The sequence below is a fragment of the Eubalaena glacialis genome, chromosome 1 (assembly GCF_028564815.1).
Source record: "Eubalaena glacialis isolate mEubGla1 chromosome 1, mEubGla1.1.hap2.+ XY, whole genome shotgun sequence".
Lineage (NCBI taxonomy): Eukaryota > Metazoa > Chordata > Mammalia > Artiodactyla > Balaenidae > Eubalaena > Eubalaena glacialis.
This window is the reverse complement of record NC_083716.1, coordinates 9300285-9328103: the sequence shown is the minus strand read 5'-3', so window position 1 is coordinate 9328103 and position 27819 is coordinate 9300285. Positions and strand designations below refer to the sequence as shown.

Sequence of the window (27819 nt, the reverse complement as noted above, 5' to 3'; positions counted from 1 at the left end):
CACACACACACACACACATGCACACACACACACACGCAGTGTGTCACCCTATGGTTGCCACTCTTATTCTCCCATAACATCTTAACTCTTACACTAGATCATCTGTGGATTTTTCTAGAGATCCTGCTATGCCGGGAGTCCCTGGAGGGCAGGGACCACATCTTGCTCACTTAGTACAACACAGTGCATCACCAAGAGCCTAACAAAGGCTCCCGCTGATGGTAATGGAAGGGCAGGAGAGAGGGTGCTTGTGCCCTGAGACATCCCCTCTGTGCCCTGTGCCAGGTCCCATGAAGTATTTCTCTTCCCTTATGTATAGTTTATGGGGAGCCAGACACCGTATCAGGAACAATACTGACCACAGCCTCTCCATTACTAAATATTATTATTTCAGAATGTTTTGCTTTCTGACAAGTTGAAATGGAATCTCAGTGTTTTCACTTGAATTTTGGGAAGCAGTGGAGCTGAGCTGTGAGCACACTTGCTCTGGGGTCAGTGCACTCGACTTCTGGCATCAGTTTCACTCTGTCACACCTGTGTGACCTTTGACAAGTTGTTTTCCTTTCCTAAGCCTTGGATTTCTCTTCTATAGAATAGATGGTGTAATAATTCTACCATAAAGGATATTGTGAAGATAAAATGAGATACTACAGGTAGAGCACTTAACTTAATGCCGGAATGTCCTAATTGCTAAAAGATATGAGCATCTCCTCCCCTTCCTAACTCTCCCCTCCCTACCTCTCCCCTCTCCCCTCCTTTTTCTCTCCTCTTCCTCCCTCTCTGTTTTATCCTTAGCTTCATTTTTTCCTGATCTTCTTTTTCTTTTTCATCCTTGTTCTTTCCTTTTAGGCTACAACCCCAATTCCCTGCGAACCTAAAAGAATCTGCCTCGTACCTTACCTACCACCTCATTTCATGCCTTCAGCCTCAAACCACAGCTTTTAATGCATAGTTAGTGTGGGAAATGTAGGAGCTAGAGAAAAACAGAGAGAAGGTGAAAACTCTCATCGTCCTATCACCCGAGATTGCCTTTGTTAAAATATGTATTTCTTTCAAATTATGTGTGTATGTAGTGATATCATTTTTTCTGGCCGCACTGTGCGGCATGAGGGATCTTAGTTCCCCGACCAGGGATCGAACCTGTGTCCCCTGCAGTGGAAGCTTGGAGTCTGAGCCACTGGACCACCAGGGAAGTCCCTAAGTGATATCTTTTCATATACAGTTTTTCTATAGTTTATATTCTGAACATTTTAACATGCAGTCATGATTTTTGGAGAAAAGTTTTTTCAGGTTTTCTCCTTTTTTTTTTTTTTTTTAATTTCAGCTTTATTGAGGTACAATTGACCAAGAAATTTATAGGATATTTAAAGAGTACCTCGTGGTGATTTGATATGCATATGCATTGTGAAAAGATTCTCCCCCACCTAGTTAATGAACATATCCATCTCCTCACATTTTTATCTTTTATTTTGGTGAGAGCATTTAAGTTCTACCCTCTTAACAAATTCCAATTGTACAATAAATACAGTGTTATCAACTCTAGTCCCCATGTTTTACATTAGATCCTGAGAACTTATTCATGGTATCAGTGAAAGTTTGTACTGTTTTACCAACCTCTCCCTATTTCTTCCACCCCCTTTCAGGTTCTTTCTGTAATTATAATGGCTAATACTGTGAAGATCATGTTTGCTCATGCATCTTTGTCCACATTAAGTAAATTATGATTTCCTTTGGCTAGGTTCTTAGAAGTGGAATTACTAAGTTCAAGAGTTGATCATTTTAAGACTTTTAAAACATATTGATAAATTATTTTCTAGCAATATACCAATTCTTTCTCCAATCAGTAAAAAAACAAGAGTGGCAATTTTCTACACCTTCACTGGATCTGAATATTATCAGTCAAAAATCTTGGCTGAATTGTTGGGTGAAAAATGGTGTACAGTTATTCTAATTTGCATTTCTTTGCTTACAGTGAAGGTGAATGTTTTTAAGCCATTTACATTCCTTTTCCTTGAAGTGTCTGTTTATATCCTTTATCCATTTATTTTGTGCGTGTGAAAGCTAGTATCATCTTTGTTGATTTATATAAACTCTCTCTATAATTTGGGTGTTAATACTTTGTCCATTACATTGATGACAAATATTTTCCCAGTTTGTTGTTTGCCTTTTAATTCTGATTTTCTTCCACACAAATATTTTATATTTTTACAAGATGAAATTTATTGCTATTTTCCTTTGTGATTTCCTGTTGATTTAACACCTAGAAATTTCACAGAAATCAGCTAAACATTTAATGAGTTTCCTGTTTTGGTGTGTTTAAAAAAAATCTAGTTCTTCTGTTCTGAAAATTATTTTGCTTTCTGGTGTGAAACAGGTATCTAAAATAATTTTTAAATTATTTAAATTTTTAAACTTTGTTTTAATTTTATAGCTTTATTTTGAATATTTTGGAGCTAATAATAATTTTTTGAATGCTGACTACACGGCAAACACTATATATTAAGCACTGGATGTATTTTTCTGATTTTGTCTTCACAATAAGCTTGTGAAGCAGGTTAGTGTAACTACCTTTTTGCAGATAAGGAAACTAGGACTGAGTGAGAATTAATGACTTGCCCAAGTTTAGAGACCAAATAAGCAGCAGAGCTAGAATTTGAACCTAAGTCACCTGTCTCCCAGGTTCATAGGTGGACAAGACCTCCCAGCCCCACTCTCACTGCCCCTACCCCTGCCCCATCCGTATTTTTTTCTTTTTCAAGAACTTCTCAGTCATTTTTAGCCTATTTATTTTTCCTGATAAACTTCAGAATCATTTTTTAAAGAACCAATCAATCCAAGAAAAACCTTTGGATGGAAATTATATCAAACCTATGAATTAGTTCAGAATGACTGATTTTCCTATATTCAGTCCTTCCACCCAGAAACCCGATTCATCTCTTCATCTGCCAGGAGACAGCCAAGAAGCTTCACATAGAGTTTGTAGTTTTATTCTCATGAGTTTATTTCGAAAGGAAAGTTTACTCACAATGTCTTTACTTCCTTGGAGCCCATTTTCACCCACATCTTCCCCTCTGCCTGACGCACATCCGCTTGGACGTCCAGGTCCCATTCCAGGAAATCTCGCGTGATCTCCTGCCGGACTCCTGGACGTCCAGCAATCAGAGCCCTCAGTCCCCTGTGCTGTAATTGCTTACCTGCAGGTCTCGACAACTAGAGCCAATTACCAGAGGCGGCATCGTGTAATCTCCACATTCCCCCTGCCTACTGGAGTCTAGCATGCAGAAGGTGCCAGTAAATGATTGTTGAATGAATTATTCGCTATCACTGTGTGGAAACGCTCTTGCTGCAGGACAGCGAGCGGTTTTCAAACCTTAGAGTGTATCAGAATCACCTCGAATGCCTGTTAAAAACACATATTGTTGGGCACCACCTCCAGGGTAAATCCTTAAGTCTGGGGGAGGCCTAAAAATTTGCATTTTGTACAAATTCCCGCGTGCTGGCTGGTGCTGCTGATTCATGGAACCGTTTTAAGAGCCGTTGTTCTAAAGGAACCCTTTTCTAACGTGACTGGGTCCGGTAGTTGGCTGGTTTTTCAAAAATGTTGTTTAAAATGGGGAAATCATAAAATAGCACACAGACACATTTTAAATGTTTCATTTTATCTTAAAACATATAAACACACTTTGATTTGCCAATTTGTTGCCGTAGGCTTCTCTCTCAGTAGGGATCTTCTGCAATTCTGCAGTGTCTTTCTTATATAAACTACGCCCATCTGGCATTATCTATAATTTCTAATTTTAGTTTCTCTAAAGTAGAGCATGAAATGAAAGACATTTGCGAAGCAGTATGAGGGCAGAAGTTCTATTGCTTTACATATCCTTCTACTTTTTGCTGTTTAACCCACTTGCTTTCTTTTAGCAACTTGATTCTATTTTATTTCCAAAGCATTCAGCCTTATTTTTTTTAAAGACATCTTTCTTTTTGTACCCATATTTGATCAATTTACTTAATATTTAATTTAATCTAATGCCAAGTACAACCAGCATAAACAGGTTCAGGACTCACACCTGCCTTTAATCGATCACACAGCTTGGTTGGAGTGAAAGATGCCAAGTGTACTAGATATTAGCATACCAGCCCTAGTGTTCAGTAGGTTTACAGAGAGGATGGAGAGCCTCAGTGGATCTGGCTAGGGGGTTACATATAGGGTAGTTAAGACAACTTCTTGTCTACTGCCACCTATGGGATGCCTTTCATCTAGAGTAGCCGGATATTGTAAATAACAATACAATGCACCCAGTTAAATTCGAATTTCAGATAAATTTTTTTTCTTAAGTATACATATATCCCATGTAATATTGTGGACATACTTATATTAAAGCAGTATTCATTGTTTATCTGAAATTCAAATTTAACTGGGCATCCTGTGTTTCATCTGGCAACTCGACTTCCACCCTGTTTTTTCCTGATGTATGTCTATGTCTTCTTCTAAGCCTTGTTGAAATATCCTCTCCTCTCTGGATTCCTCCTGCCCTTCTCCCAAGCCCAGGAATTGCTTCTTTTGAGATTCCCATTCCCCTTCCACTGTGTTCCTCATTGGCCAAGATGGAGAGTCACCGGTTAGCAAGTCTGGCTGCCAGATGGCCTCTGAGCTCCAGAGGACTACACCTTACCCTCTATGATGGATCCCTACTGTCCTGTGTGCCCTGTGCGGTCAGAGACTGGTCCATATTCCCTGAGTGAATCAATGAATGAATGATGGGTCCAGCTACCCTGCAAAGCAAAGAGTAATGCAACTTTCTCCCCTGCTTAAATTAGCGGGTGGGTGGGTGGGTCCGGATTTAATTCTTGTTTTCGGAAGACCTCTCATTTGGCTCTTTTTCCTTGTGTTTTCAGCAACACCAACAGTGAATGACACCAGAGAAACTGCTTTTCGGGAGACACAGACACTCAGCTCTGGTAACTCTATCAAACTCGGGAGCTGGGCGATTGTGGTGCCCAAGGCCACCCCCAAGACCTCAGGAGGGACTGCTGCAGAGAGTCCTGCTGGGTTTTAGATGTAGGACAGGTCCTCTGAGGGGGTCCACTTGGACCCTTAGCTCCTTCCTTGTGAGGTTCCATACTGACCATAAGACAGGCCCCAAGTTTCCATGCAAGTCTCTGTCCAGCCACACTTCTTTCCTAAGGTCTCTGTCCCCCAGACTGCCCCATTGGGTGTCCAGCAGGGGTTACAGACAGCAGGGCAGCAGGGGCAGACAGGGACAGCAGCATCTAACTGAGTCTCTCTGGATAGAATCACATTTCTCTTCTTTTCTAGAATTGTTAACAGGCCTTAGGGAAATAATGAATATCCCTGCCTCAGTCAATGCTTTAAAGGCTAACTTCTTCTGCTCCCTAATTCCTCATTTATTCTAGTCCTGTGCACGCATGAGCATACCTGTCTGTGCAAAACCTCAGACCATGATTTGGGCCAAATAATACAAACGTTAAAAATATATATACTGGGAGGCAGAAGAGTGAACTGGTTAAGAGCAACTGTCTGAGTACAGATCCTGCCCCTGTCACTTACTAGTCAGTTGATTTGGGTCACCTACCCAAGCCTCAGTTTCCCTTTGGGGTTGTATGAGGATTAACTAAGATGACACATATAAAACTCTTGAATATGACCCCAGGTCCCCAGGTTAGAAAATGTACAAAATCTTCTGCCATGATTAAGCTTTTAAAAATCAGCACCCTTGGGTGTGTGTGAAGGAGGAGAAGAGACGACACAAGTGTGGACTTTTGAGGCATTTTAGAAGCAAGCCTAGACCTCTCGTTGCACTAGAGCCTCAAGAAACCTTTTCAATTTGAATTAAATTTCAAAAACAGATTCCAGATTTGTTGCTGTTGAGTTCCATGCAGTTGTTACATCTTTAGTTCAGAGTCAACTATAAGAAAAGCAATGGCTCAAAGGTGGATTTCTTGGTTAGGGTTCCCTGTGCATGAAACATGCGTGCGTCTGATTTTTCTTTTATTCCTTTATAGTTTCTGAATCAGATCTTCCCAGAACACATGGTAAGTACTTTGAAAACAGCATCCTGTATTTGGTTTAAAATTTATTTATCCTTCTATACAGTTACTTATATCAAAAAGAATAAACACTGCCTCACTGGACTTTAATGAATGGTATGAGGGTTGCATAAGAATATGATTTGTGTCCTGTATGGAAATACAAGGGCAATAGAAACTTCTTTCAGCTACAGCATAAATGGACCATGTGGTTATACAATTAGGTTCTTCTTCAATTTTAATTTGCCTTTGCCTCAAACTTCAGTGCACATCAGAATCAACTAGGATATTTGGCAGAATGCAGGTCCTTAGAGTTCACCTCCCCATTCCAGACACTTGGATTTGGCTGGTCTGGGGTGGGGCTCAGGAATCTCTGCATTTTTATATAACCGAAAATAAGGATGGTCTGCAGACCACACTTTGAGCAAGCACGCTGCATGGCCCGGGACTGAATTAAGTTTTCATGTTTACAATGTAATTATGGGACTTTGCTAAAAATTTCCAAAGCAAGCGACAGAAGATACGTGTATATATTTTAAGGGCTACCTTTTTAAACTTATTTTTTCTTAATGTCTGTGTTTTGCTTAATGTCAAGTAAATGCAGGTTTTTAACATTTTCCCAAATGGTTATTGGCTACATCGTAAGTCTGACTTGTTGATGTAAAGACTTTTCCATAAGTGAATTGCTGACATTGAACTTTTACACATCTTTCACAACGGCTTCGACATCCGTGCCACCTCATTTGGCCAGAAGAGGTCCTACCGGATCCTTCTAAACAGGAGAAGTCCCTGCAGAGACTCAGGGTCTAATGGAAAGATAGACATTAATCTCTGAGCACACAGTTACAACTACAGCTGTGATAGGTGCTGCAGCAAGAGGTCCAGAGCAAGAGAGGCATGCTCAAGCCATCAGAGAGAGCAGCCCCGAGGAAGTCACAGGTGAACTGAGGTCCGGGGCTGATGGTGGAGTTAGCCAGACAGAGGAGAAAGGAAGAGTGTTTTTCTGTTATTCATTGGCACTGTTGCCAGGAACTTGAGGGAATAGATACAAACTTAGGTTGACAGTAGCCGCCCTCCCCCTGCAGTCAGATACTCCCCCCTCCCCATGCTTAGCCATCCTTATATCGTGTAGCTAACCAGCGTAGTGTGCTGATGGGAGGTTATCTCTAGGTCCCATTCCCCAAACTGTGCCTTTGATACATTTTCTGAAGCTCTAGAAAAAAATGGCTTCTGATCAACAAAGTTTGGAAGTGTCACCTGCCATTGGTGGTAGAACACCGTTTGTCTTTTGGGGCAAATGGCTGAAGAGCAGGTGTGTGGGCAGCTGCAGTAAGACTCGGTTCTTGTCTGCTTTCTGCTGCAGTCAGACTCGGTTATTGTCTGCTTTCTAAGTTGTCGTCTAAATCTGCATGGAGATGATGGAGGCAAATTCAGAGATGTATCCATGAGCACATCTCCCGGATGCTCATCCTTGGTCATGTCTCAAACTGACGCATCAAGCAGTGAGCAGTCGGGCACAGTCTCCACTTTGTGCCACACTGCCCCTCCGTACCATCCCCTTAGGCCGGACATCCTCCCCTTCGTCCATGGAGAGGGCTCAGACAAGGCTCCCATCCACAAAATCCTTAAACTTCACTGAGATAGATGCATTCTGTATGGCAGAAAAGATAGTACCTGAGAGCATGAAATAAGCTGGGTGCTTCCTGAGCATAGATCACATCCTGGGACTACATCTAGTGTTAGAGGGCCTGGTAAGGAGACATGTACTTTATTACATCTAATATTACTGAACACCCCATATCCAACCCACTTGTTTTAAAGGTCTATTGCAAAACCCCAAACACTTTCAGCAAGAATGTTGCAGGCACAGAAACCCAACATTGAACCACAGCACCCCGTGGCATTGTTGTGAGGTGAACTTCAAGCCAGTTTCTGTGACTGTAGATCATTTACAAACAGCAGAATCGCCTAAGATGAATTTGATTTCTTTCTAGATCCGTGGGTTCTCCACACCACAGAAGATGGTAAGATATTTTTTCTTTATTTGCCTTCCCCGGGGTTTTGCTCGCTGGCTGGGTCGGCCAGGGTTACTTGAGGCTGAGTGCAGTCTTGGCCACAGAGCAAGTGCCTGCCCTTTAGAATGCAGGGATGGAGCGGGAGGGGTCAAGGGGTTCAGAGATCCTCTGCGTGTCCCAGACACATACTCAGCCAGTTTCATCTGTCATTCTCCTTCCTTCTTCTCTCTGCCTCTCAGTTATTCATTGCATGAGATTACCTTCAGCTTGGTGTCAGGAGAGAGAGGTGAAAAAAAAATCAGTGCCTCTTCTCACCATGAATGTCAGTTCTATCAAAGATAGCTAACATCTCCCAAGCATTTGCTTTGTACCCTGCACAAAATTATTTTCATACACCAAATGAGTTAATATATAAAAAAGCATTTAAAAGACTGGCTGGCACATAATAAGTGCTCAACTAATGCACATAGTAAGTGCTATTATCATGAAATCTTTCCAACAACACTTTGAGGTAAGTAGTATAATCACCTTCCTTGTGCAGATGGGGAAACCAGGGCATTGTAAGGTAACTTGTCAAGTTCTGTGTCTAAGGTCACATGGTGGGTCAGTGGCCCGGCAGAGATTTGATCCCAGAACAGGTGCCTTTGCCTCTGTCCGGGATTCCTTCTAAATGTGTCATCTCTTCTCCTCTGCTCAGTGAGAATACGCACACTTTGCACCAAATTTGATACGTCAGGGTCCTTCGTGTGCTCACTTAGGGCAGCTGATCCTGCCATTGGGTCTTAGCTGTTTTGAGGCCAATCCCTGCCCTTTCAGAGCATGCCCTGAGAGTCCAGAAGTGGCCTGGGAGGGACTTGAGGGACAGCTTTCTGGTGATTGACCTCCAGCAAGGCACAGGCCGAGGCTGAGATCTCTTCTGCAGGGACCTTTCACAGGAGTGACCAGAAGGGGACAGCGGGAGGGGCTAAGGGAGCCCAGAATGCACTTTGGGAAAACCCAACAGATAGTCCATTTGGCCTTTCCTCCCTCTTTCCCTGACCCCTACCCTGACAACAACCATGGGCGCCACCTGCCCCTTTCTCTTCCATCCCATGCTAACCTCTCTGATCACTCCCCGACCAAAAATTTCTCATAACCTCAGACTAACCACTGACAAGGCTCCTGTTGTCAGGACGCTGGTCTGGATCCCTCCCTCAAAACCTGCTGCCTGTTTTCCTTGTGTCATCAGCGTGGGTGATTCCACAGGGTCATGTCAGGCAGGAACACGGTGCCCACTGACTCCCCAGTCATGGTCATCTTTCTGGTGAGAATCAGGCTCTCTAAGCCCCTCACAGGAGGCTCAAAAGGTAGGTTGAGGCCCACTCTTGGACATGTGCCATCTTGGGCTTGACCCTGATGGGAGTGCAGAGTACATCGAGGCATTTTGAACAGAAAAGTGACTTGAACATGTCTGTACTTTATATAAAGATAAAACTTGAGGTGGTCTGGGGGAGACAGATGAATCGGCTCAGCACAGGAACAGGCACAGAGTAGGCACCTCAGGAATGCTGGTTGAATCAGTGGGTGTGGATGGATTCGAGACGGGAAGGGCAGGGGCAGGGAGATGAATAGGCAGGCCCCTGGGGAAGGCCAGGTTCAAGAGAAGGAAGACCTAACCTCGCAAAATGGCGGTGGAGTAAAAACGGAAAGACGACCTTGGTGACAGGCTGGGTATAAGGGGTGGGGAGAAGGAGGAACCAAATATTACGCCCACATTTCCGACACAGTTAACGTGGAACGTGTTGACACTGCTGGTTCAAATGGAGGAAGGAGCCTGTGTTCGGTGTGGGACGGGGTCGGCCGGGGCAGGGGATGGGATCTAGGAGGCCATTTGAAAACGCTGGTCCAGAGCTTGGGGCTGGGCTGGTCAGGGCTGATCAGGCCTGGAGAGGTGGAATTGGGGATCTTCTTCCTGGAAAGCTCTCAGAGTACATGAGGCCCTCCAGGTGGGGAAGAGAAGAGGGCTGAGACGGCGCTGGGGGAGCCGCCATGTATAAGGTCCTGAGAGAGGAGAAACGTCGGTCCAGGAGAGGGGACAGAGGAGGGACATCGGTCCAGGAGAGGGGACAGAGGAGGGAGGGCAGAGGGCGCCGGCTGGTGAAAGCCGGGGCGGCAGAGAGCGTGACGGCAAGGGCTTTCCACCGTGTCCACGCAGGGTGGCCGGGGAATGGAGGTGACCGGTGTCAGGGCCAGGTGGAGCTCCTGTACCAAGGCTGCTGGGACACCGTGTGTGACGACAGCTGGGACGCCCGGGATGCAGACGTTGTTTGCCCACAGCTCGGCTGTGGCCATTCACTGCCGGCCCTGGGTGGGACCCAGGGACCCACCCTGGTCAGGGCTCAGGGGACGTTCTCGTGGGCACCGTGCACTGCTTGGGAAGGGAGCACCCCCTGCCCCGCCCAGTTGCCCCACAGCGGGTGGTGCGACCGTGAACGTGGCCACGGGGAGCACGCTGGAGTCGGGCGCTCAGGTAGCGCAGACGTCACTGGCACTGTCGCCTGTGCCACCCTGAGGACAGGGCTCCCGAGGTCCTCAGTGTCGTGACGCATACCCGGAACACTCTGCAGTTTATCTGCTCTACTCTTATTTGAGGTTAGGGGGCAGGTGTCACTGTCCCTTCTCACAGATAAAGAAATGGAGGTTCAGAGAGGGCAGGCGACTTGCCTGAGCTTGCTGGTGCCATTCCCCGGGGCGCATGATCCTGTGAACAGCATCACAACCATCCCTGGCCTGGGATGACCAAACACCTTCCTAAGTGGTACCTTCTCATCCTTTTAAATGCGAGGAGGAAGGATTGGGGGGTTTTGGGCTTTAAAACTTAAATCTATACCAAAAGCAAACTAAGCGGTAACCAATATGTTCTCTTTATCGGTGATTAAATGACAAATGAAGGATATTTACAGCCTCAGTGAAGAAGAGAAATTCTCCCTGACTTAACCCAGCAAATCCCAACATTTCTCTACGCTCAGGGTGCTGGTGGGTCTTCTAGCACCAATGGGTCCTTTAATCCACAAAGAAGCCTCTAAGGATGCCACCCGTCTTGTGTGCCCCAAAGGGGAGTTTCTAGTCAAATTATCCATCTTTAGAGCAACCTCTGGCATTTACTGTGTGGACTGCTGTGTGTACATACATGTCACTATGCACAGGATGCGACCATGATAATCCAGCTGTCACATGAGAATGCGTTCCCCAAGAAAGCATGTCTGTCCGAGCAGTCACTTTGGAGCAGGTTATTTTGACATTTGGGGCTGCATCTTCGGAAACTGCCTTTCCTCCTAGTTGGGACCACATTCAGGAATATCTCAGTGATGGTAGGTATTGTCATTTGAGACTACGTTTGAGCCATAGAAATAGGCAGTTGGTATTTGAAGTTTAATCTTGTGGATAGATTTGGGCTGTTCATCAAAGGGTGATGTTTTGGATGGATATTGTGGAAGCATAGGAGGTGGTGAATGTCTGGAGCCAAGAATGTCCCTGGTGGCCTCCAGCATTGAATGAGGGCTGACAGAGTGACAGAGGGATGGGTTCTGCTTCACAAGGAAGACAGCCTTTGGGCAGTGGGCAGGGCTTCCAGATCTTTGCATCCAGCCCCTTTTATGAGCCAAGGTGCAGAGGGTCAGCCCTCCCGGAGGAGAGGCAACATCGAATGACCTTTCCGTCTCTCCGTTCTGTAGCTTTGTTTGTCACGGAGGAACCCGTAACAGCCAGTTCAGCGGAAGGTAAAGTCTGTTGTGTGGGATCCCTGTGGGCTCATTACCTTACTGCACCCAGAGGTCCATCTCTGATCCAGAACAGGGGCAGAAGGTGTAAGAGATGGGGGCGCTCAGCTTTCAAGGGTGGGGACTTCTGAACAAGGCCTCAGGCCTGAAAAGGTATCTCTTCCATGGACCTTGACTCTGAGAGAGGGGAGGAATCAACCTGCAGAGGCATCTCCAAGGAGCTCCGAGATGGAGCTTGGTGTTCTGTCTCCAAGAGGGTCTTATTGCCCATGCTCAGAGCCCACCGTGTGGTCCTCACCAATGCATGCTGACCTCTGGTCAGGCTAGGGTCCTGGGTCTCTGGCTGCACAGCCTGCAGAGGCAGGTGCATACCTGTTGAGGGGGCCACCTTGTCTGTGCCCTTTCCTGAGCCCATATGAGGCCACACTGATTTCTTTTCACTATACAGGAACCATGACCTTTCAGCCTGTGGACATCAGAGGTCCCGTAAACCCCCCTGGGGGTACCCCAAGTAGGAGAGCTGGGAGGTCAGCCAGTAGAGCCTCAGGTTCTGGCAGCCTGGGCTTGGGGAAGGAAAGTCTCTGTTCATTTCCCTGTGATGAAGGTTAACTCATGGCCATGTTCAAAGTGACCCCCTGCCCGGGGAACTGTGGCCATTAGAAATGGTGTGAGTCTGGAACCTGCCTTAGACCTGTGACCTCAAGAGAGACATGAAGCGGTGTCCTTGTGTCGTCCTCATCCCCCTTTGCCCCTGTCGTGCCCCTTCTGTGCAAGGTGTCTGATCTGCCTTCTCTCTCTCCCAGCTTCCCGGCCCCAGTCCACGCTCCTGCCAGGTGAGTCCTGCTGCCTCTTGACTCCGGGGTGTCCCCCACCTCCCCACTCACCTCCACAGACTCCAAGCAGGTGCCCCAGGCGGGGCGAGTGGACATTTTCCACCTCTCAGTACCTTCCCTGGTCACTCTAGAGCGAGCAGACGCTTCCAGAGGAGCCATAGCACAAGGATCCTCGGGTCTGGCTCAGCGATTTCAGGACATTGTGGCTACACAGTGTCTCCCCAGAGCTCTGGGTGACAGGGAGGCCTGTCCTGGGGTCATTTCTGCTCGAAAGCATTGTCTAGAGCAAGAGTTATGTGTGCCGGAGAACAGGGCTTTTTCATGTCCCACACCCCCGGCAGAGTCTAGGGGATGCTGTTACCAAAAGGGAAAGGTGCGCTTGATGGCTTACAGACTGGGGTCCTCTCATAGCCGACTCAGTCAACAGAGTTCCAGCGTAAAAGGTGCATGTGTGAGTGCGGTGAACACAGTTGAGAAGGCGGAGGGGTACAGGAGGGGGTGGCTGTGTGGAGTGCTAACGAGCCTGCTAGGACACTGGGGCCGGAGCTGGATCCCAGGCAGAAACTCTGGGGTGCCTGGATGAGCCTCACCCTCATTGCAGCTGGGCTGGTGGACTTGGGACTCCTACCCTAACCGCTGGGGCTCATCCTTGCTGCTCCCACAGGGAGTCAAGGCGGTAGCTCCGGTGGCCGGTCGCACTGGTGGCTGGTCGCAGGCATGCCAGGGACTTTCATATTCAGGAAAGTAAGCCCTCAGGTCCAGGCAGTCAGGCACAGGAAGTGAGACAGAACGAGGCGCCCCAGTGGACTGAGTCGTCGATGGTGGGCACACACTCTCCACGCGGAGGCCCTAGGAAAAGCATCAGCAATGTGTGACGGCTGAGTTTCTTCCACCTGGGATCCCAGTGGGGCCCCTGTGCGCTTTGTGTCTGACTTTCCTTGTCTTTCTCGCAGCTGCTCGGCCCCAGTCCACTGCCTGGCCCGGTGAGTCTCAGGCGACCTTCCTCGGGATGTCCCTTTACTCCCTGCCCATCCCCCATTCTTCTCCCCTCGGGGGGAATCACTGTACTTTGCAGAACCTGGGCGGACACGTTGTCCCCTCCCTTGCTCAGTCTCCCAGCTGGTTCTTCTCATCTAGACATGGGGTTTCCAGCACTCCCGTCTTCCCATTGATCCATCTGAGTTGTCACATCCTGTCCTTGATACTGTCCCAGAGATTGTCACCTGCAGGTTCAGAGAACCAGGAATGTGTTCCACCACCCTAGGCCCTGTTACATCCCAGCTGAGGAGAGTTTTGTGGGAGAAGGAAGGTTGATAATCACTGACCTTCTGTTGATGGGACATGAGAACAGGGAGGAGTGCCTGCATCCCTCACTCCGGGCCACACCTCAGATCCAACAGGGCCACACCTGCATCCGGACGTGGCAGGGACAGTGCCCAGGAGATGGTGGGTCATAAGGGACTGCAGTGCTCTGGGTGCCAGGGACCATGATTGGCTCCAGCTTCACCCCCTGACTTTTCTGTCCGCTTCTGCCTCTGGACAACCCCTCAGATGTGCCAGTGCAGATATGGCTCATGGAAGGGAGGTGGCAAAGGTTTTCTCATGGGAAGGAGAACATGCCAGGCTTAGAGAAGTGGAGGGAGCCAGCTGACCTCAGACAGCGCCATTGTCCCAGAGGAGCTAGCTGAGCAGGAGGCTTGCTCAGCAAACACAGGTAGCAAGTGGCAGGAACCAGATGTGGAACTGGTGTCATCATGCTGGGTAAAAGTTTTTCCAAGCCTTCCTTCCGGTGCTGTCTAACACTGACCTTTCCCTTTGTTGCCACTTCCAGCCTCCTGGCAGACCTTATCCTCACGTGCTCCGTCACCAACAGGTAAATATTCCTATCCACCTCCCTGGGGCTTACTTTCTGCTTCTGGATAAACTGGGGGTTTGGATGTGACAGGAGCAGGTTCAGGGTGTGGCCGTCCATATCCTTGTGCCTGTGAGTGAAGCAAGAGTCTCTGGAGGCCAGGTCTGATGTCCGATCTTACTGGGCTGGTGAGCTGTGTCCAGTGGGATGGGGTCCAGAGGCTCAGGAAAGATTTTCCTCCAGGCAGTCAGTGTAGGCCCTGGATGCCTCTCCATCCTGCTGGTACCTCTCCCGGTCTCTCAGGCCATGGATGGCTGTCCAGCCTGAGGAGTGGGGTGTAAAATGCCTGAACTGCTTCTGTCTGCCCCGGTCCCGTCACCTCTAGGGGCACGGCCAGAACGCAGGGAGAACTACCCGGGAGACAACAAGCTACCAACATGGGGATGGTCTTGGCCTTCCTCCTGCGACCATGGCGCTCTAGCCTGGGTGTATCCTGGGTGGGTTGGGGTTACCTTCGTGCTCGCCTCCTCTTGGACTGATGGGCTGCGTCTCTGCATTTGAGCATCTTGAGATTTGGGCAGAATAGGAATCTCTACTCCATTCCCTGTGACGAAGATTAACTCCTGGGCATAAAAGAAAGGTGATTCCTGCCCAAGGGAGAGTCACCGGCACGAAGTCCCCTGAGTCTGGAACTGGCCTTAGGCCTGTGACCTCAGGAGAGACATGAGGTGGTGTCCTTGTGCTGCCCTCTAGGGACCGAATTGGGTTTGGCCCTGAGGCTGGTGAATGGAGGTGACAGGTGTCAGGGCCGGGTGGAGGTCCTGTACCAAGGCTCCTGGGGCACCGTGTGTGACGACAGCTGGGACACAAACGACGCCGACGTGGTCTGCAGGCAGCTGGGCTGTGGCTGGGCCATGTCAGCCCCAGGAAATGCCCGGTACGGTCAGGGCTCAGGGCCGATCGTCCTGGACGACGTGGGCTGCTCGGGGCACGAGACCTACCTGTGGAGCTGCCCTCACCGTGGCTGGAACACACACAACTGTGGACACAGCGAGGACGCCAGTGTCGTCTGCTCAGGTTGGTCTCAAATAAGCTGCGTGTCCCTCTCTGGGGGTGTCGTTTCCTTCTGACATTCTGAATCCCTTTTAAAGCATTTTAACATTTCTCGCTTCCTTAAATCACGTTGTCTCTCTGCTAAGAATTAGTATGAGCTTTTTGACAAGCTGCCAGGCATGGAGCTGGTGAATTAGAACAAAGAACCAAACTGAAAGTGACTTGAAGCCATTTTCTCCATGCCACAGTGCAAGCCAGAGGCAAAAGAGGCTAGTTCTGTCAGGAGGTCTGTGAATGAAGGTCATAGCCTAGGACTGCAGGTGGCCCAGGGTTTGGTTCCTGAGGCCTGGATGGTAGCCCCTCCAGGGAACCGGGATGCCCTGTCTAGACACCAGGTCTGCCGTGTGCAGGGGAGTGACCCCTGTGTGGCCTGCCGGGCACAACCTTCTCATAGCCTATGGTCGGGCCTGACAGATCACACATGGAATTTGGACCTGGAGCTGAACCCCTCACTCTTGCTACCTCAGGGGACCCATAAAAGCTGTGAGGCTGATGACTGGTTTGGGTCCACTCGGTCATCTAGACGCAGAGCTAATCACCTTGACATTGGAAATAAGGGATGCTGGGCTGCCTGGACCTGTCAGGAGGAGCATCTTTGGGGGGTGAGGATGGCAGAGGTCCCACCCTGCGTGGCAGGGCACAGGCATGGACTGAGCGTCTCACCTGCTCAGCGTCGTCCCCCTTTGCCCCTCTCGTGCCCCTTCTGTACAAGGTGTCTATCTGCCTTCTCTCTCTCCCAGATGCCAGGCCCCAGTCCACACTCCTGCCAGGTGAGTCCTGCTGCCTCTTGACTCCAGGGTGTCCCCTCCCTCCCCACTCACCTCCACAGACTCCAAGCAGGTGCCCCAGGCGGGGCGAGTGGACGTTTTCCACCTCTCAGTACCTGCCCTGGTCACCCTAGAGGGAGTAGAAACTTCCAGAGGAACCATAGCACAAGGATCCTCGGGTCTGGCTCAGCGATTTCAGGACATTGTGGCTACACAGTGTCTCCCCAGAGCTTTGGGTGACAGGGAGGACTGTCCTGGGGTCATTTCTGCTCGAAAGCATTGTCTAGACCGAGAGTTATGTGTGCGGGGAGAACAGGGCTGTTTCAGGTCCCACATCCCCCACGGAGTCCAAAAGGGATACTTTCCCCAGAGAGCACTCAGTCAGGAGAGCGAGCTAATTGCTCTTGTGCAGTGTGGCGCCTCATCGCCATGCCGTGGGCATTTGAGGGCATGATCAGGCTCACGGCCAGCTCTCAGCAAAGGCCTCTTCCTCCCCCAGGCAGTGGAGAATCTCAGACCCTCCTTTCCCCGATGTGAGTGACAGGGCACTAGAACAACCTTGATTCTAGACACCTTCTTTCTAATCCTGCTGTGTTTTCCCTTCAGGTTGGTGGACTTCCGCAACTCCTGCCTATGGTAAGCATCACTTGGATCCTGCCGAACACTCCAGAAATCAGGCCTGGGTGCAATTCCTGACTCTTGGTTGGAGCGTCTGAGCTCACCACCTCATCTAATGTGGAGGGTTCCTTTCGCGTGTCAGAGTTACGGAGAACCTTCACCTCCCAGTTGTGGCATACATGACTCAGAATGCTTTTGTTGCCAAGTGATAGGATCCCAACTCACACTCTCCTGAGTTGGGGGTGGGAGTGGGGGCCGCAATGACTTCCATAGCTAAGAGGTGGTCGGTCTTCAGGTAGAGCTGGATCCAGAAGTTCCAGTAAAGCTTTTCCCCTGCATTTCTCTTACCTCTATTTTCTTATGTTTATGGACTTCACTCTCAGCTTTCTTCCTGCCAAGGGGCAGTTGTCAGCCACAGGTCTACATCCCAGCAGGGGAGAGAGTCTGTTTTGCTTGTAGCTCTTCAGCTGACAAGCCCTGGAAGGACTCTGAACAGCCTGCTACCAACAGATGCCTTCTCCCTAATCATGTCCCCGTGCTCTGATGATTTTCAGCGGGTGCATGGCTTGTTCAAGAGTCAGCTTACGTTTGGGGTTTGAAAATGACATGAGTGAGTGCTGAGCGGAAAAGTAGTTTTCAGAATACACTTGGGCCTGATGGAGTGGGTTCCCATGTGGGAGTGAACATCTGAAGGTGGCTGCTTGGCGGGGTCTGGGAAGCTGTCTCTGGTGGTCTCCTGCTGCAGGGGCTCAAGTTCATCCCAGTGGTCCCCGGGGATTCAGGCTGTGGGCTTCCCCTCTTCCCACTTCCATCCCAAGGCTGGGATCAGCAACTGAATTGCTGGGCCTTCTGGGGAACCCATCAGAGAACATGTGTAGCTCAGTCCACAGCCAAGGATTCTATCAAACAGCCCCGTGAGGATAATTGATGATGACCAGGCTCAGTCAGGTCCTCCGGAAGGAAAACATTAGCTTGATCTCAGAAGTCTTTCCCTGGAAGGATTCTGAATCTCGTTGAGTCCTCCGGACCTCTTCCTTCGGAAGACACAGGCGAGTGCATTTGCCCGTCTCCTTCCAGGATCTGAATCAGGTTTGGCCCTGAGGCTGGTGAATGGAGGTGACAGGTGTCAGGGCCGGGTGGAGGTCCTGTACCGAGGCTCCTGGGGCACCGTGTGTGACGACAGCTGGGACACCAACGACGCCAACGTGGTCTGCAGGCAGTTGGGCTGTGGCCGGGCCACGTCGGCCCCAGGAAATGCCCGGTACGGTCAGGGCTCAGGGCCGATCGTCCTGGACGACGTGGGCTGCTCGGGGCACGAGACCTACCTGTGGAGCTGCCCTCACAGTGGCTGGAACACACACAACTGTGGACACAGCGAGGACGCCAGTGTCGTCTGCTCAGGTTGGTCTCAAATAAGCTGCGTGTCCCTCTCTGGGGGTGTCGTTTCCTTCTGACATTCTGAATCCCTCTTAAAGCATGGTTACATTTCTCGCTTCCTTAAATCACCTTGTCTCTCTGCTAAGAATTAGTATGAGCTTTCTGACAAGCTGCCAGGCATGTAGCTGGTGAATTAGAACAAAGAACCAAGCTGAAAGTGACTTGAAGCCATTTTCTCCATGCCACAGTGCAAGCCAGAGGCAAAAGAGGCTAGTACTGTCAGGAGGTCTGTGAATGGAGGTCATGGCCTAGGACTGCAGGTGGCCCAGGGTTTGGTTCCTGAGGCCTGGACGGTAGCCCCTCCAGGGAACTGGGATGCACTGTCTGGGCACCAGGTCTGCCGTGTGCAGGGCAGTGGCCCCTGTGTGGCCTGCCGGGCACAGCCTTGTCATCACCTACGGTCAGGCCTGACAGATCACACATGGAATTTCGACTTCGAACGGGACCCCTCAGTCTTGCTGCCTCAGTGGGCCCATAAAAGCTGTGAGGCTGATGACTGGTTTGGGTCCAGTCGCTCATCTAGACACAGAGCTAATCACCTTGACATTGGAAATAAGGGATGCTGGGCTGCCTGGACCTGTCAGGAGGAGCATCTTTGGGGGGTGAGGATGGCAGAGGTCCCACCCTGCGTGGCAGGGCACAGGCATGGACTGAGCGTCTCACCTGCTCAGCGTCGTCCCCCTTTGCCCCTGTCGTGCCCCTTCTGTGCAAGGTGTCTGATCTGCCTTCTCTCTCTCCCAGATGCCAGGCCCCAGTCCACGCTCCTGCCAGGTGAGTCCTGCTGCCTCTTGACTCTGGGGTGTCCCCTCCTTCCCCACTCACCTCCGCAGACTCCAAGCAGGTGCCCCAGGCGGGGCGAGTGGACGTTTTCCACCTCTCAGTACCTGCCCTGGTCACCCTAGAGCGAGCAGACACTTCCAGAGGAGCCATAGCACACGGATCCTCGGGTCTGGCTCAGCGATTTCAGGACATTGTGGCTACACAGTGTCTCCCCAGAGCTCTGGGTGACAGGGAGGCCTGTCCTGGGGTCATTTCTGCTCAAAAGCATTGTCTAGACCGAGAGTTATGTGTGCGGGGAGAACAGGGCTGTTTAAGGTCCCACATCCCCCGCGGAGTCCAAAAGGGATACTTTCCCCAGAGAGCACTCAGTCAGGAGAGCGAGCTAATTGCTCTTGTGCAGTGTGGCACCTCATCGCCATGCCGTGGGCATTTGAGGGCATGATCAGGCTCACGGTCAGCTCTCAGCAAAGGCCTCTTCCTCCCCCAGGCAGTGGAGATTCTCAGACCCTCCTTTCCCCGATGTGAGTGCCAGGGCACTAGACCAACCTTGACTCTAGACACCTTCTTTCTAATCCTGCTGTGTTTTCCCTTCAGGTTGGTGGACTTCCACATCTCCTGCCTATGGTAAGCATCACTTGGATCCTGCCGAACACTCCAGAAATCAGGCCTGGGTGCAATACCTGACTCTTGGTTGGAGCGTCTGAGCTCACCACCTCATCTAATGTGGAGGGTTCCTTTCGCATGTCAGAGTTACGGAGAACCTTCACCTCCCAGTTGTGGCATACATGACTCAGAATGCTTTTGTTGCCAAGTGATAGGATCCTAACTCACACTCTCTTGAGTTGGGGGTGGGAGTGGGGGCCGCAATGACTTCCATAGCTAAGAGGTGGTCGGTCTTCAGGTAGAGCTGGATCCAGAAGTTCCAGTAGAGCTTTCCCCCTGCACTTTTATTACTTCTATTTTCTTATGTTTATGGACTTCACTGTCAGCTTGCTTCCTGCCTAGTGGCAGTTGTCAGCCACAGGTCTACATCCCAGTAGGGGAGAGAGTCTGTTTTTCTTGTAGCTCTTCAGCGGACAAGCCCTGGAAGGACTCTGAACAGCCTGCTACCAACAGATGCCTTCTCCCTAATCATGTCCCTGTGCTCTGATGATTTTCAGCGGGTGCATGGCTTGTTCAAGAGTCAGCTTAAGCTTGGGGTTTGAAAATGACATGAGTGAGTGCTGAGCGGAAAAGTAGTCTTCAGAATACACTTGGGCCTGATGGAGTGGGTTCCCATGTGGGAGTGAACATCTGAAGGTGGCTGCTTGGCGGGGTCTGGGAAGCTGTCTCTGGTGGTTTCCTGCTGCAGGGGCTCAAGTTCATCCCAGTGGTCCCCGGGGATTCAGGCTGTGGGCTTCCCCTCTTCCCACCTCCATCCCAAGGCTGGGATCAGCCACTGAATTGCTGGGCCTTGTGGGGAACCCATCAGAGAACATGCGTAGCTCAGTCCACAGCCAAGGGTTCTATCAAACAGCCCCGTGAGGATAATTGATGATGACCAGGCTCAGTCAGGTCCTCCGGAAGGAAAACATTAGCTTGATCTCAGAAGTCTTTCCCTGGAAGGATTCTGAATCTCGTTGAGTCCTCCGGACCTCTTCCTTCGGAAGACACAGGCGAGTGCATTTTCCTGTCTCCTTCCAGGAACTGAATCAGATTTGGCCCTGAGGCTGGTGAATGGAAGTGACATGTGTCAGGGCCGGGTGGAGGTCCTGTACCAAGGCTCCTGGGGCACCGTGTGTGATGACAGCTGGGACACCAACGACGCCAACGTGGTCTGCAGGCAGCTGGGCTGTGGCTGGGCCATGTCAGCCCCAGGAAATGCCCAGTACGGTCAGGGCTCAGGGCCGATCCTCCTGGACGACGTGGGCTGCTCGGGGCACGAGAGCTACCTGTGGAGCTGCCCTCACAACCCCTGGAACACACACAACTGTAGACACAGCGAGGACGCCAGTGTCGTCTGCTCAGGTTGGTCTCAAATAAGCTGCGTGTCCCTCTCTGGGGGTGTCGTTTCCTTCTGACATTCTGAATCCCTCTTAAAGCATGTTTACATTTCTCGCTTCCTTAAATCACGTTGTCTCTCTGCTAAGAATTAGTATGAGCTTTCTGACAAGCTGCCAGGCATGTAGCTGGTGAATTAGAACAAAGAACCAAGCTGAAAGTGACTTGAAGCCATTTTCTCCATGCCACAGTGCAAGCCAGAGGCAAAAGAGGCTAGTACTGTCAGGAGGTCTGTGAATGGAGGTCATGGCCTAGGACTGCAGGTGGCCCAGGGTTTGGTTCCTGAGGCCTGGACGGTAGCCCCTCCAGGGAACTGGGATGCACTGTCTGGGCACCAGGTCTGCCGTGTGCAGGGCAGTGGCCCCTGTGTGGCCTGCCGGGCACAGCCTTGTCATCACCTACGGTCGGGCCTGACAGACCACACATGGGATTTGGACTTCGAACTGGACCCCACAGTCTTGCTGCCTCAGTGGGCCCATAAAAGCTGTGAGGCTGATGACTGGTTTGGGTCCAACTGGTCATGTAGACACAGAGCTAATCGCCTTGACATTGGAAATAAGGGATGCTGGGCTGCCTGGACCTGTCAGGAGGAGCATCTTTGGGGGTGAGGATGGCAGAGGTCCCACCCTGCATGGCAGGGCACAGGCATGGACTGAGCGTCTCACCTGCTCAGCGTCGTCCCCCTTTGCCCCTGTTGTGCCCCTTCTGTGCAAGGTGTCTGATCTGCCTTCTCTCTCTCCCAGATGCCAGGCCCCAGTCCACGCTCCTGCCAGGTGAGTCCTGCTGCCTCTTGACTCCGGGGTGTCCCCTCCCTCCCCACTCACCTCCACAGACTCCAAGCCGGTGCCCCAGGCGGGGCGAGTGGACGTTTTCCACCTCTCAGTACCTGCCCTGGTCACCCTAGAGGGAGTAGAAACTTCCAGAGGAACCATAGCACAAGGATCCTCGGGTCTGGCTCAGCGATTTCAGGACATTGTGGCTACACAGTGTCTCCCCAGAGCTTTGGGTGACAGGGAGGCCTGTCCTGGGGTCATTTCTGCTCGAAAGCATTGTCTAGACCGAGAGTTATGTGTGCGGGGAGAACAGGGCTGTTTCAGGTCCCACATCCCCCACGGAGTCCAAAAGGGATACTTTCCCCAGAGAGCACTCAGTCAGGAGAGCGAGCTAATTGCTCTCGTGGAGTGTGGCGCCTCATCGCCATGCCGTGGGCATTTGAGGGCATGATCAGGCTCACGGCCAGCTCTCAGCAAAGGCCTCTTCCTCCCCCAGGCAGTGGAGATTCTCAGACCCTCCTTTCCCCGATGTGAGTGACAGGGCACTAGACCAACCTTGACTCTAGACACCTGCTTTCTAATCCTGCTGTGTTTTCCCTTCAGGTTGGTGGACTTCCGCAACTCCTGCCTATGGTAAGCATCACTTGGATCTTGCCGAACACTCCAGAAATCAGGCCTGGGTGCAATTCCTGACTCTTGGTTGGAGCGTCTGAGCTCACCACCTCATCTAATGTGCAGGGTTCCTTTCGCGTGTCAGAGTTACGGAGAACCTTCACCTCCCAGTTGTGGCATACATGACTCAGAATGCTTTTGTTGCCAAGTGATAGGATCCCAACTCACACTCTCCTGAGTTGGGGGTGGGAGTGGGGGCCGCAATGACTTCCATAGCTAAGAGGTGGTCGGTCTTCAGGTAGAGCTGGATCCAGAAGTTCCAGTAAAGCTTTTCCCCTGCATTTCTCTTACCTCTATTTTCTTATGTTTATGGACTTCACTCTCAGCTTTCTTCCTGCCAAGGGGCAGTTGTCAGCCACAGGTCTACAGCCCAGGAGGGGAGAGAGTCTGTTTTTCTTGTAGCTCTTCAGCTGACAAGCCCTGGAAGGACTCTGAACAGCCTGCTACCAACAGATGCCTTCTCCCTAATCATGTCCCTGTGCTCTGATGATTTTCAGCGGGTGCATGGCTTGTTCAAGAGTCAGCTTACGTTTGGGGTTTGAAAATGACATGAGTGAGTGCTGAGCGGAAAAGTAGTCTTCAGAATACACTTGGGCCTGATGGAGTGGGTTCCCATATGGGAGTGAACATCTGAAGGTGGCTGCTTGGCGGGGTCTGGGAAGCTGTCTCTGGTGGTTTCCTGCTGCAGGGGCTCAAGTTCATCCCAGTGGTCCCCGGGGATTCAGGCTGTGGGCTTCCCCTCTTCCCACTTCCATCCCAAGGCTGTGATCTGCAACTGAATTGCTGGGCCTTGTGGGGAACCCATCAGAGAACATGCGTAGCTCAGTCCACAGCCAAGGATTCTATCAAACAGCCCTGTGAGGATAATTGATGATGACCAGGCTCAGTCAGGTCCTCCGGAAGGAAAACATTAGCTTGATCTCAGAAGTCTTTCACTGGAAGGATTCTGAATCTCGTTGAGTCCTCCGGACCTCTTCCTTCGGAAGACACAGGCGAGTGCATTTTCCCGTCTCCTTCCAGGATCTGAATCAGGTTTGGCCCTGAGGCTGGTGAATGGAGGTGACAGGTGTCAGGGCCGGGTGGAGGTCCTGTACCGAGGCTCCTGGGGCACCGTGTGTGACGACAGCTGGGACACCAACGACGCCAACGTGGTCTGCAGGCAGTTGGGCTGTGGCCGGGCCACGTCGGCCCCAGGAAATGCCCGGTACGGACAGGGCTCAGGGCCGATCGTCCTGGACGACGTGGGCTGTTCGGGGCACGAGACCTACCTGTGGAGCTGCCCTCACCGTGGCTGGAACACACACAACTGTGGACACAGCGAGGACGCCAGTGTCGTCTGCTCAGGTTGGTCTCAAATAAGCTGCGTGTCCCTCTCTGGGGGTGTCGTTTCCTTCTGACATTCTGAATCCCTCTTAAAGCATGTTTACATTTCTCGCTTCCTTAAATCACCTTGTCTCTCTGCTAAGAATTAGTATGAGCTTTCTGACAAGCTGCCAGGCATGTAGCTGGTGAATTAGAACAAAGAAGCAAGCTGAAAGTGACTTGAAGCCATTTTCTCCATGCCACAGTGCAAGCCAGAGGCAAAAGAGCCTAGTTCTGTCAGGAGGTCTGTGAATGGAGGTCATGGCCTAGGACTGCAGGTGGCCCAGGGTTTGGTTCCTGAGGCCTGGACGGTAGCCCCTCCAGGGAACTGGGATGCACTGTCTGGGCACCAGGTCTGCCGTGTGCAGGGCAGTGGCCCCTGTGTGGCCTGCCGGGCACAGCCTTGTCATCACCTACGGTCGGGCCTGACAGACCACACATGGGATTTGGACTTCGAACTGGACCCCACAGTCTTGCTGCCTCAGTGGGCCCATAAAAGCTGTGAGGCTGATGACTGGTTTGGGTCCAACTGGTCATGTAGACACAGAGCTAATCGCCTTGACATTGGAAATAAGGGATGCTGGGCTGCCTGGACCTGTCAGGAGGAGCATCTTTGGGGGTGAGGATGGCAGAGGTCCCACCCTGCATGGCAGGGCACAGGCATGGACTGAGCGTCTCACCTGCTCAGCGTCGTCCCCCTTTGCCCCTGTTGTGCCCCTTCTGTGCAAGGTGTCTGATCTGCCTTCTCTCTCTCCCAGATGCCAGGCCCCAGTCCACGCTCCTGCCAGGTGAGTCCTGCTGCCTCTTGACTCCGGGGTGTCCCCTCCCTCCCCACTCACCTCCACAGACTCCAAGCCGGTGCCCCAGGCGGGGCGAGTGGACGTTTTCCACCTCTCAGTACCTGCCCTGGTCACCCTAGAGGGAGTAGAAACTTCCAGAGGAACCATAGCACAAGGATCCTCGGGTCTGGCTCAGCGATTTCAGGACATTGTGGCTACACAGTGTCTCCCCAGAGCTTTGGGTGACAGGGAGGCCTGTCCTGGGGTCATTTCTGCTCGAAAGCATTGTCTAGACCGAGAGTTATGTGTGCGGGGAGAACAGGGCTGTTTCAGGTCCCACATCCCCCACGGAGTCCAAAAGGGATACTTTCCCCAGAGAGCACTCAGTCAGGAGAGCGAGCTAATTGCTCTCGTGGAGTGTGGCGCCTCATCGCCATGCCGTGGGCATTTGAGGGCATGATCAGGCTCACGGCCAGCTCTCAGCAAAGGCCTCTTCCTCCCCCAGGCAGTGGAGATTCTCAGACCCTCCTTTCCCCGATGTGAGTGACAGGGCACTAGACCAACCTTGACTCTAGACACCTGCTTTCTAATCCTGCTGTGTTTTCCCTTCAGGTTGGTGGACTTCCGCAACTCCTGCCTATGGTAAGCATCACTTGGATCTTACCGAACACTCCAGAAATCAGTCCTGGGTGCAATTCCTGACTCTTGGTTGGAGCGTCTGAGCTCACCACCTCATCTAATGTGGAGGGTTCCTTTCGCGTGTCAGAGTTACGGAGAACCTTCACCTCCCAGTTGTGGCATACATGACTCAGAATGCTTTTGTTGCCAAGTGATAGGATCCCAACTCACACTCTCCTGAGTTGGGGGTGGGAGTGGGGGCCGCAATGACTTCCATAGCTAAGAGGTGGTCGGTCTTCAGGTAGAGCTGGATCCAGAAGTTCCAGTAGAGCTTTTCCCCTGCATTTCTCTTACCTCTATTTTCTTATGTTTATGGACTTCACTCTCAGCTTTCTTCCTGCCAAGGGGCAGTTGTCAGCCACAGGTCTACAGCCCAGGAGGGGAGAGAGTCTGTTTTTCTTGTAGCTCTTCAGCTGACAAGCCCTGGAAGGACTCTGAACAGCCTGCTACCAACAGATGCCTTCTCCCTAATCATGTCCCTGTGCTCTGATGATTTTCAGCGGGTGCATGGCTTGTTCAAGAGTCAGCTTACGTTTGGGGTTTGAAAATGACATGAGTGAGTGCTGAGCGGAAAAGTAGTCTTCAGAATACACTTGGGCCTGATGGAGTGGGTTCCCATATGGGAGTGAACATCTGAAGGTGGCTGCTTGGCGGGGTCTGGGAAGCTGTCTCTGGTGGTTTCCTGCTGCAGGGGCTCAAGTTCATCCCAGTGGTCCCCGGGGATTCAGGCTGTGGGCTTCCCCTCTTCCCACTTCCATCCCAAGGCTGTGATCTGCAACTGAATTGCTGGGCCTTGTGGGGAACCCATCAGAGAACATGCGTAGCTCAGTCCACAGCCAAGGATTCTATCAAACAGCCCTGTGAGGATAATTGATGATGACCAGGCTCAGTCAGGTCCTCCGGAAGGAAAACATTAGCTTGATCTCAGAAGTCTTTCACTGGAAGGATTCTGAATCTCGTTGAGTCCTCCGGACCTCTTCCTTCGGAAGACACAGGCGAGTGCATTTTCCCGTCTCCTTCCAGGATCTGAATCAGGTTTGGCCCTGAGGCTGGTGAATGGAGGTGACAGGTGTCAGGGCCGGGTGGAGGTCCTGTACCGAGGCTCCTGGGGCACCGTGTGTGACGACAGCTGGGACACCAACGACGCCAACGTGGTCTGCAGGCAGTTGGGCTGTGGCCGGGCCACGTCGGCCCCAGGAAATGCCCGGTACGGACAGGGCTCAGGGCCGATCGTCCTGGACGACGTGGGCTGTTCGGGGCACGAGACCTACCTGTGGAGCTGCCCTCACCGTGGCTGGAACACACACAACTGTGGACACAGCGAGGACGCCAGTGTCGTCTGCTCAGGTTGGTCTCAAATAAGCTGCGTGTCCCTCTCTGGGGGTGTCGTTTCCTTCTGACATTCTGAATCCCTCTTAAAGCATGTTTACATTTCTCGCTTCCTTAAATCACCTTGTCTCTCTGCTAAGAATTAGTATGAGCTTTCTGACAAGCTGCCAGGCATGTAGCTGGTGAATTAGAACAAAGAAGCAAGCTGAAAGTGACTTGAAGCCATTTTCTCCATGCCACAGTGCAAGCCAGAGGCAAAAGAGCCTAGTTCTGTCAGGAGGTCTGTGAATGGAGGTCATGGCCTAGGACTGCAGGTGGCCCAGGGTTTGGTTCCTGAGGCCTGGACGGTAGCCCCTCCAGGGAACTGGGATGCACTGTCTGGGCACCAGGTCTGCCGTGTGCAGGGCAGTGGCCCCTGTGTGGCCTGCCGGGCACAGCCTTGTCATCACCTACGGTCGGGCCTGACAGATCACACATGGGATTTCGACATCGAACTGGACCCCTCAAACTTGCTGCCTCAGTGGGCCCATAAAAGCTGTGAGGCTGATGACAGGTTTGGGTCCAACTGGTCATGTAGACACAGAGCTAATCGCCTTGACATTGGAAATAAGGGATGCTGGGCTGCCTGGACCTGTCAGGAGGAGCATCTTTGAGGGGTGAGGATGGCAGAGGTCCCACCCTGCATGGCAGGGCACAGGCATGGACTGAGCGTCTCACCTGCTCAGCGTCGTCCCCCTTTGCCCCTGTTGTGCCCCTTCTGTGCAAGGTGTCTGATCTGCCTTCTCTCTCTCCCAGATGCCAGGCCCCAGTCCACGCTCCTGCCAGGTGAGTCCTGCTGCCTCTTGACTCCGGGGTGTCCCCTCCCTCCCCACTCACCTCCACAGACTCCAAGCAGGTGCCCCAGGCGGGGCGAGTGGACGTTTTCCACCTCTCAGTACCTGCCCTGGTCACCCTAGAGGGAGTAG

General features: G+C 51.3%; 1 protein-coding gene across 1 annotated transcript in view; it reads left to right on the top strand.

Moving 5' to 3' along the window:
- Positions 1-10091: 10091 nt before the first annotated feature.
- Positions 10092-27819, top strand: part of DMBT1 (deleted in malignant brain tumors 1) — an 84962-nt gene continuing 67234 nt past the window's right edge. The window contains 12 exon segments of the mRNA XM_061189599.1: positions 10092-10430; positions 10433-10498; positions 10500-10572; positions 12625-12654; positions 12880-12887; positions 15235-15583; positions 16360-16389; positions 18082-18427; positions 20846-21228; positions 22094-22104; positions 23699-24072; positions 26490-26872. Coding sequence (XP_061045582.1) covers positions 10092-10430; positions 10433-10498; positions 10500-10572; positions 12625-12654; positions 12880-12887; positions 15235-15583; positions 16360-16389; positions 18082-18427; positions 20846-21228; positions 22094-22104; positions 23699-24072; positions 26490-26872 — 2392 coding nt within the window.